This window comes from Papio anubis, chromosome 7 (genome assembly GCF_008728515.1).
Source record: "Papio anubis isolate 15944 chromosome 7, Panubis1.0, whole genome shotgun sequence".
NCBI lineage: Eukaryota > Metazoa > Chordata > Mammalia > Primates > Cercopithecidae > Papio > Papio anubis.
In genome coordinates this window covers 71,815,594-71,824,696 of record NC_044982.1, presented here as the reverse complement: position 1 = coordinate 71,824,696, position 9,103 = coordinate 71,815,594, and the positions used below count along the sequence as shown (strand labels likewise).

At 40.9% G+C, this 9,103-nt stretch overlaps 1 protein-coding gene across 4 annotated transcripts; it reads right to left on the bottom strand.

Annotated features, from left to right (window-relative positions):
• Positions 1-3,172: 3,172 nt before the first annotated feature.
• CFL2 (cofilin 2) lies at positions 3,173-8,757 on the bottom strand. 4 transcript variants are annotated; one of them, XM_003901697.5, is made up of 4 exons: positions 8,600-8,757; positions 7,299-7,606; positions 7,101-7,177; positions 3,173-7,018 (listed from the first exon to the last, which is right to left on the bottom strand). In XM_003901697.5, the coding sequence occupies exons 1-4, from the start codon at positions 8,600-8,602 to the stop codon at positions 6,906-6,908; spliced, it is 501 nt and encodes a 166-aa protein (XP_003901746.1). In that variant the 5' UTR covers positions 8,603-8,757; the 3' UTR covers positions 3,173-6,905. The 4 variants fall into 4 exon arrangements, with proteins under 4 accessions (XP_003901746.1, XP_009209657.1, XP_009209656.1 ...); XM_009211393.3 differs by having other exon boundaries at positions 8,487-8,629; XM_009211392.3 differs by lacking the exon at positions 8,600-8,757 and adding an exon at positions 8,236-8,254.
• Between the last annotated feature and the right edge of the window lie 346 nt (positions 8,758-9,103).

The window sequence follows — 9,103 nt, the reverse complement described above, 5'->3', positions numbered from 1 at the left end:
TTTTTTTTCTGAAACAGGGTCTCGCTCTGTCGCCCAGGCTAGAGTGCAGTGGCACAATCTGGCTCCCCTGGGCTCAAGTGATCCTCCTGGCTTAGCCTCCCAAGTAGCTGGGACCATAAGTGTGTGCCACCTCACCCAGCTAATTTCTGTATTTTTTGTAGAGATGGGGTTTTGCCATGTTGCCTATGCTGTTCTTGAACTCCTGAACTCAAGCAATCCACCCACCTCGGCTTCCCAAAGTGCTGGGATTACAGTTGTTAGCCATCGTGCCCAGCTGGCATTTAATTGTTTTTAGAGTACTTTGCCTATCAAATTCTTGTTCTTACAACTTATTACTTGTTTCAATGATGTAAAAAAAATAGTTTGGGAGGCCGAGGCGGGCAGATTACAAGGTCAGGAGATCGAGACCATCCTGGCTAACACAGTGAAACCCCGTCTCTACTAGAAGTACAAAAATATTAGCCGGGCGTGGTGGTGGGCACCTGTAGTCCCAGCTACTCGGGAGGCTGAGGCAGGAGAATGTCATGAACCTGGGAGGCGGAGCTTGCAGTGACCCGAGATTGTGCCACTGCACTCCAGCCTGGGCGACAGAGTGAGACTCCGTCTCAAAAAAAAAAAAAAAAAAAAAAAAAAATTAGCTGGGTGTGGTGGTGGGTACCTGTAATCCCAGCTACTCAGCTACTCACGAGGCTGAGGCAGGAGAATCACTTGAACTCGGGAGGTGGAGGTTGCATGAGGTGAGATCACACCACTGCACTCCAGTCTGGGTGACACAGCGAGACTTCCATCTCAAAAAAAAAAAAAAGGAACAAATTTCTTTGTGAGCCTTTAATGATACAGGTACTGTCAACGGCAAGTATGATTTCCTTAAATACTAATAATACTGCAGACACCTCCCTGAGATACAGTAATGCCTAGTTACAGTTCAGCTCTTTTACATACCTTTTATTTAAAACAAAAACAAAAACCAAATCCTGAAAGTACACCACAAAGTTATTTAAACAGCCCCAAAAAATAAGGTTCATGTGTTCAGGTATTTTGCTCTCAAGCTTTCACTCTGGGCCTATTTATTTGCTTATACACAATTTTAACAAACCTCGTTTTCCAAATCCACATGAGACGAAAAGCAACTATTAGCAGAAGCTGCTATAGACAAAGCATACTGATAGTAGCAAAATATAATATCTGACAGTTTACAATTATGAAAGTCAAAAGGAGGCTCACGCCTGTAATCCCAGCACTCTGGGAGGCCAAGGCGGGCGGATCATGAGGTCAGGAGATCGAGATCATCCTGGCTAACACGGTGAAACCCTATCTTTACTAAAAATACAAAAAATTATCCGGGCATGGTGGCGGGCACCTGTATAGTCCCAGCTACTCGAGAGACTGAGGCAGGAGAATGGTGTGAACCCGGGAGGTGGAGCTTGCAGTGAGCCGAGATTGCGCCACTGCACTCCAGCCTGGGCGACAGAGCGAGACTCCATCTCAAAAAAAAAAAAAAAAAAAAAAAAAAAGTCAAAAGGAAAACTATTAAAAAGGCTTAAAAAGCCAAATTCAATCTTTCTGAGGTTTACTTAAGACCTCATATACTTCGTGAGATCCTCAAGTCAGTATGCTAATACATTATATAATTAAAATTAACAAATGATCTTTAGTCTTTAATTCATTCTATTTAAGTATTACATTTTAATATTAGCCTATACTTCTAGACGACACCTCCTGGTTTACTTGGGATTGGCCTATCTCAAGCCTGTTGTCTTGGCATAATTAATAGCTCCCCCTTTCATTTTCAAAAAGTGTTCTGGTTTGGACTGTAAATCTTAGGATCATCCTACTGAGCCCTTATTATGTGCTAGGAACTATTCCAAGTGCTTTCAGTTATGCTCACAATCTTATGAGATGTAGTACAATTATCCCCATTTTATAGATGTAGTAACTAAACTTCCAAGAGGTTATATGATTTGTCAAATCTATCCAATTACTAAGTGTTAAAGGGCTCTATGTAAACAACCAGGCAATCGAATACCAAAGTCCTAGGACTTAACCACTATAACATAAAGTACTATGTCTTCTTAGAAAGATGGGTAGGGGAGGGAGATATCCAAGTTTCTGGAAAAGAATTAAGAGACACCAGATTTCTGTGTCTATACAATCCTTGTTTCCCACAGATTCCATAAGTTTACAATACTGAAACATTTCAGAACATCTTTGAAATAAAAAACTTTTTAGATTTTTATGAGCATAAGCTTTTTTAGAAAACAATCTTAGGATTATTTTTCAAATATTCTTGAAAGATGCTACTTTTAAAATATACTAAATAGGGCTGGTGCAGTGGCTCAAGCCTGTAATTCCAGCACTTTGGGAGGCCAAGGTGGGCAGATCTCCTGAGGTCAGGAGTTCAAGACCAGCCTGGTCAACATGGTGAAACTCCATCTCTATATATACACTAAATAGGCTCTGCTCAGTGGTTCACACCTATAATCCCAGTGCTTTGGGAGGTTGAGATGGGTGGATTGCTTAAGGCCAGGAATTCAAGACCAATCTAGACAACACAGTGAGGCTCCGTCTCAATAAATTAAAAAAAAAAAAATTAGTTGGGCAGGCCGGGCATGGTGGCTCATGCCTGTAATCGCAGCACTTTGGGAGGCTGAGGCAGGCAGATCACCTGAGGTCAGGAGTTTGAGACCAGCCTGGCCAACATGGTGGAACCCTATCTTTACTAAAAATACAAAAATTAGCTAGGTGTGGTGGCATATGCCTGTAGTCCCAGCTATTTGGGAGGCTGAGGCAGAATTGCTTGAACCCAGGAGGCAGAGGTTGCAGTGAGCCGAGATCATACCACTGCACTCCAGCCTGAGTGATAGAGTGAGACTCTGTCTCAAAAAAAAAAAAAAAAAAAAAAAAAAAAATTAGCTGGGCATAGTGGTGCATGTCTATAATCCCAGCTGCTCAGGAGGTTGAGGTGGGAGGATCACTTGAGCCCAGGAGTTCAAGGTTATAGTGAGCTATGATTGTGCCACTGCACAGCAGCCTGGGCAATAGAGTAAAATCCTGTCCAAAAAAAGAAAAAAAAATGTGTGTGTATATATATGTGTGTATGTGTGTGTGTGTGTATATATATGTACACACACAGAAGTTATAAAAATAGAGGTTCAATGATTTATAATACATCTTACTTTTAACGAAAACATTTAATATCTACTTACATAGTTATTAACAATGAATAAACATTACATTTACATGGCATTTTCCTGTTTTCAAAAACCATTTCCATATTTAGTGCTCAGGAAACATATGGTAAACAGATATTATCGTTCCCATACTGTGGGTTAAAAAACTGAGGCTTAGAGATTTAATCTGCCCAATTGCATTATGAGAGGAAAATTAAGTGGAGAGATGAGTCCTCTAATTCTACATGGAAATAAAGCAATTAGTTGGATGCTCCAGAGCAAAAGAAAAGCCTCAGACTTCTTTATGGGCTAAGAGGAGACAGAACATCCATAAACTCATGCTGTCTTCAAAAGCAGTATTTGAGCAGGGCGTGGGAGCTCACGCATGCAATCCCAGCACTTTTGGGAGGCGGAGATCAGAGGACAGCTTGAGCCCAGGAGTTGGAGATCAGCCTGGGCAACATGGTGAAACTCAGTCTCTACAAAAGAGATACCAAAAAAAAAAAAAAAAAAAAATTAGGCCTGGTGGTGCATGCCTGTAGTCCCAGCTACTTGCGAGGCTGAGGTGGGAGGATTATCTGAGCCGAGAAGGTTGAGTTTGAAGTGAGTTGAAATTTTGCCACTGCACTCCAGCCTGGGCAATAGAGTGAGACCCTGTCTCAAAAAAAAAAAAAAAAAAAAAAAAAAGGGCAACATTTACTGGGACCTGCCTGCACATCTCTAGTAGCTTTAATACTATTCATAGAAAAATGAACATTCACTTTGTTTTGCATCTCCACTTACTATTAAATTTGCAAGCAAAAACAGGAACTATGAAGAGCAAAATGAGATTGTTTTTTCTGAGTGGCAAACCTAATGGAGTGTTCTTAACCTCTTGATGATTTACCATTGTTGAGATTATTCCTTAACAAGAAAACACTTTTAAAAGAATTTCCTCTCAAAGCTTATTTGCCAGATTCCATAAATTAGCTGCTACAAATGTTCTGTATCAAAGAAACTCAAACCCAGTAAGAGGCTTCTCTTCCAATGTACGAAAAAGGCACATTTCAATACACAATGCTGGCCACACTATTTTAGATAATGATGGAAAATGACAGCTGATAGCCAGTTTGGGACACATGCCAACTGTTCCCATTTGTCTGAAAATGCTAAAATTAATTGCTGTAATACTCAGTTTTTAAAGAAAATTGGTATTGATGAGAAATTATCAACTAAAATCCTTAAAAACAGAATATAGATGATGCCTCTTTGATCTGAAACACCAGTTTTTAAACTTTTAATGTTCTGAAGTGTAAGTAAACACATCTCAACAGCTTTAAATATTTTCATATATTTTATTTTTTAAACTCTTCATATATTTTATTTTTTAAACTCTCATAACTTTGCAAGCTAGCAGTAAAATATTGCCTTCAATATTTTACTAATTAGCACCGTATACCTTTTAAAGCTAACTGGAACATTGATTCATTATAAATGATTGTAAAATAAAATGATCATTTCAAATGCCAAATTAATCTCAAACAACAAGGGAACTATTATTAATTTTATCTTTTTTTTTGGCTCTACGCACAAAGATGTATTTCAAAGATGAACTTAACTATATTAGTATCAGTTTTGCCAATCTAGCAAATCAAAGTATCACAGTTTAAAGCAATAGTTAATCTCTGAAATTACTAAAGAGGCATACAAGAAAGATAAGGAATCAGCTACAAAAACAAAAGATACTACGTAACTGATTTATAGTCCCTTATTTTTTGAAAGAATGAGGAAATAACTCAATGAAAAATTCCATGGTGCAAGTATCAGTTACAGATATGGTTAAGTATACATCAGTATTCTCTGTTTTGCTTATTAGAGTTTGGCCTTACCAAAAACCATCGAAATGTCCAGGATAACTCACAGGGACAACTGGAAGCCTGAAATAAAATTGCTCAGTGCAAAAAGATCCCAAACCATTCATATAATTTTAAATGAAAGCCTATTTTTAATGTTCACATCTGAAAAATCTTTCAAAAATATGGGAAAAAATCTAATTATACTAAAATTACTTCCACACATTCAAAAAAGCTTTTTAAGGGATATTTTCTTTCCTGTTTTCTGATAAAAGCATTCCTCTGAGCTATGGCGTTAAGTTCTGAGCCACGACTGACTGCTTACTAGCATGCCTGTTTTGCATACCAGTAGAATCAAGTCCAGTTTTGCCATTTGTGGATAACTATGACAAGATACAAAAGCATGTGTTTGCCATAAATAGCCCTGGCTAACAGCAAACCGCTCACACTGAGCAGATCAAATTCTCTATAAGGAGCACAGTCTGGACCATAGCCAAATCCCACTACTAATGTTTAAGACTGCTATATCAATTCCTATTCCAATTCAATTTGCAAAATATATTCAGAAATAGTAGGTGAAATGACTGTTCCGAAACATCAGAAGTATCATTAAACTTTTAAAGGAATTTTACAAATTATTTTCATTATGATCAAATAAGCAATAAGAGCTTCCTGCTTCTACTACACAACTACTTAGAAATGTAAATGTGAATAAAAAAATAACTATGCTAATTTATCCAGAAAACAAATCAGATATTGAAAAGTATTTATGCCAAAGTGCAAAAAATAATTTCTGATCTTCATATTAACACATAGGAAATAAATAATGTTTATAAAAGTACCATTCTTTAACAATGGTATTTTATATTAGTTGGCTTTAAGATAGAATATTTTTTAAACCAAATAAATCCAACAAATCTGGAAAATATCACACATGAATGTTGTACAAAAAAAATTCTCAAATGACCAGTGCAGAGATTAATAATGTTACCCTAGAAGTTGTGTCACATAACATTTTGCAAAATTTCCAAGGAAAACAAGGCAACGTTCTCTAATATGCCACAATTTTTATTGCAACGTGGCCATGTTTGTAAGGGTGGGGAGTTTGATCTCAAAACAATGTTCCATTTAAGGCTCTTTTATACAGAAATTGCCATCATGACTGATATTCAAAATATCTTTAGTGTTGCAGGACTCACATGGTAAACATAAAAGTCCTACACTTATTCAGTAGTGTACACTCAATGGAAAACAAAAAGGCATTAATAACAGCTCTTTCTTTTAAGAAGGTATGCAGGTAACAGGAATGAACACTGAGGTACTAGGATAAGTTGATGACACAGTTAACAAAACTTAATTGGCATTCCTTTTAGGATATTAAACTTGTTACAAAAAGTGCTTTTAATGCATAGTGTTATATCCGTGCTGCCATGTCACAAAAATAGGCTTGCCAAGGCAGGTGAGGTGTATGAATGCTCAAGCCTCACAGAACTGCAATCAAGTGCAACTATAAATAATACTGAAAAAAGTTGACCATCTGACCAGTGGATAATACTTTCAAGGCATTCAATTAGCTTATCCTTTGCAGTATTCTAAGCTATTCACATTGACGATCACATACATTGTAGTGCTTGCTGCAAGGGAGGCATATAACCAGTTGTTTTGGCTAAAATATGACAGGAAGGCATTCCTTGGGTTCTACATAAAAGTAACAGTATTAAACAGTCTAATGGCAATCACTGATAGGCTGCTTAAATAAATGATATTTCCTTCATTCATTGTGTTGGAAGGGCCCAGTGGAAAGGGGGAAAAAAAACAAAAAAACAAAACCTAATACTATTCCAATGGACTGAGCTGGAGAAATGCAAGCTCCTTAAGATCCAGATGGCACTTGACTGTCATTTTATAATGGTTTTCCTTCAAGTGAAACTACTACATTGCCTCCCAATTTCTCTCCAAGTGTCGAACGGTCCTTAATATCATCCAAGCCATTTACTTGCCACTCATGTTTAATACCTAAAAAGAAAAAACATTACGCTATTACTTTATTATAATGAATAAATAGTAATTTCTCTGCACAAAATAATCAAGATTGTACCTGTAAATTTCTTTTTAATGGCATCTTTAGAGCTAGCATAAATCATCTTGCTTTTTAAAGGTGCACTTTCAGGAGCCCTACAGAAAAAAAAAAAAAAAATTACTGAATCCCATTTATAAGAAAAACAAAGGTAAGACTGACTATGATAACAACAATCCTTGCATTTTAAAAGTACTTTTTTCTTTTGTTTTTACACACCAGAATATAAATACTAGGTCTTCTTTCTTAGACTCTTTTGTTTCGTATGTGGCATCGTACAAAGCATATCGGCAATCATTCAGAGGTAGCAACTTCACAAAAGATGTGTAGGGGTCCTCTACAGTATCACCAATGTCACCCACCAAGATCTGCTTTGCTTCCTCTACAATTATTTGTCTTTTGTCATCGCTTAAACAGAAGAGAACTGCTTTCTTTCTCTTTTTGATCTCCTCTTGTGTAGAAGATTTCCTTACTTTCATATCATTAAAAACTTTTATGACTTCATCATTCACTGTAACTCCAGAAGCCTGAAAATAAACACAGAACAGTAATTCAGAACACGTATTTTGGTTTTAACCAAAATTACTGTTTGCCTAGAGAAGACTCACTTTAGTCTGGACATCAAAAATTGCACCGTACCATGTAAGTCGTCCAATCAGATTTGTCACATTTTAAGAATCAGTAGACGATACAGCGAAGGAGTCTAACTCATCCTGCCCATTCATCCTTCTTAAAGGGGTTTGGATGTGGAAGCGAAAGGGACAAATACAAGTTGTCCCATCCCTGAAATGTTTCCTATTTCACTGGGTGATGTCAGAGCTTCAGGAGCGGCAGCAAAAATACCTTCTGTATTGTGTCAACTCGGCTGGCCTTAAAAAAACACTTTTGGATTTCAGTTAATGCTTCTACTATTTTTTTCTTTAAAGTCATCCTAGCCACTGACGTTTCCTCATAAGGAAAGAGAATCAAGTGTAAACTCCAAACCGCCCACGGCCCACAGCTCACATGCAGACACTCCAAAACTAACGGAACGAGTGTAAAAGCATTTACGGCGAGAAAGCATTTTAAAAAGTGTTTTCCCTCTTCCTTAATCTCCCGTAAGGGTTTCATTACAGGCCATCCAGACCCTGACCCACACAGCGTTCGCAGCACGTACCAATTTTAAAGCCTCGCGTGTTAAGTCAAATTAGGAAGCGAAGGGCAAAGGCGGCGCGAGCGGCTGCAGTCCGCAGACCCTCTCGCGCCCCAGCCCGCCCGGCCCCGACCCCGACCCCGACCCCCAACCTGCGCCGGCGCCCGGGCCCTCCCCGCTCCCCAAAATCCAAAGAGCAGCAGGGCAGGGCCTGAGGGCCGGAGGGCAGGCCGGTCGGTTGGAGAGCAGCGGAGCCGCAGAGCAGAAGCGCCCACCTTGGAGGCCAAAATCAGGTTAAAATGGCGGCCTCACTCCCGGGGCCGTGCGGGGCCGCGCGGGGGGCTTTTCTCGCCACGCCGCGGCCTCCGGGCCAGCGCGCTCGTCTTACCATAGTGCCCTCGGCTGTGGCTGCGGCGGCAGCTCGGGCTCCGGCTCTGTGGCACTGGGAGGAGAAGGAGGGGCGGGCGAGCGGGTGGGCAGCGGAGAGTGCGGGGCACGCCGGGAGCTGCAGCCCGAGGGAGGCGGCGGGGCTCGGCGGGCCGCAGGCGGCGGGCGGGGCGGTCACGTGGGTAAGCCGGGTCCCTAGCCGGCGCCGCGCGCTCGCAGGCCGGCCCTCTGTCCCGGCCCCCCGGCTGCCCGCGTCCTCAGCCTGACCCCAGAGCGCGAGCTCTGCAGGCCCGGGGGGCGGCGCGGCGGTAGCGGAGCCCGGGAGCCTGGCAGAGTCGCCTCCAGCCCCCGGGCACCACCCGTCAGTCGGCGGGAGAAAGTGCTGGGCTCCCAGAGGGGCGTTTCCACCGCCTCCACAGGGCCCTGCGCCAGGGGTGGGTGCGTGTGAGGGGAACTCCTGCGAAGGTGTCTTTCCTTAGTTACCTGTGGTTTCCCCGAAAGAGGC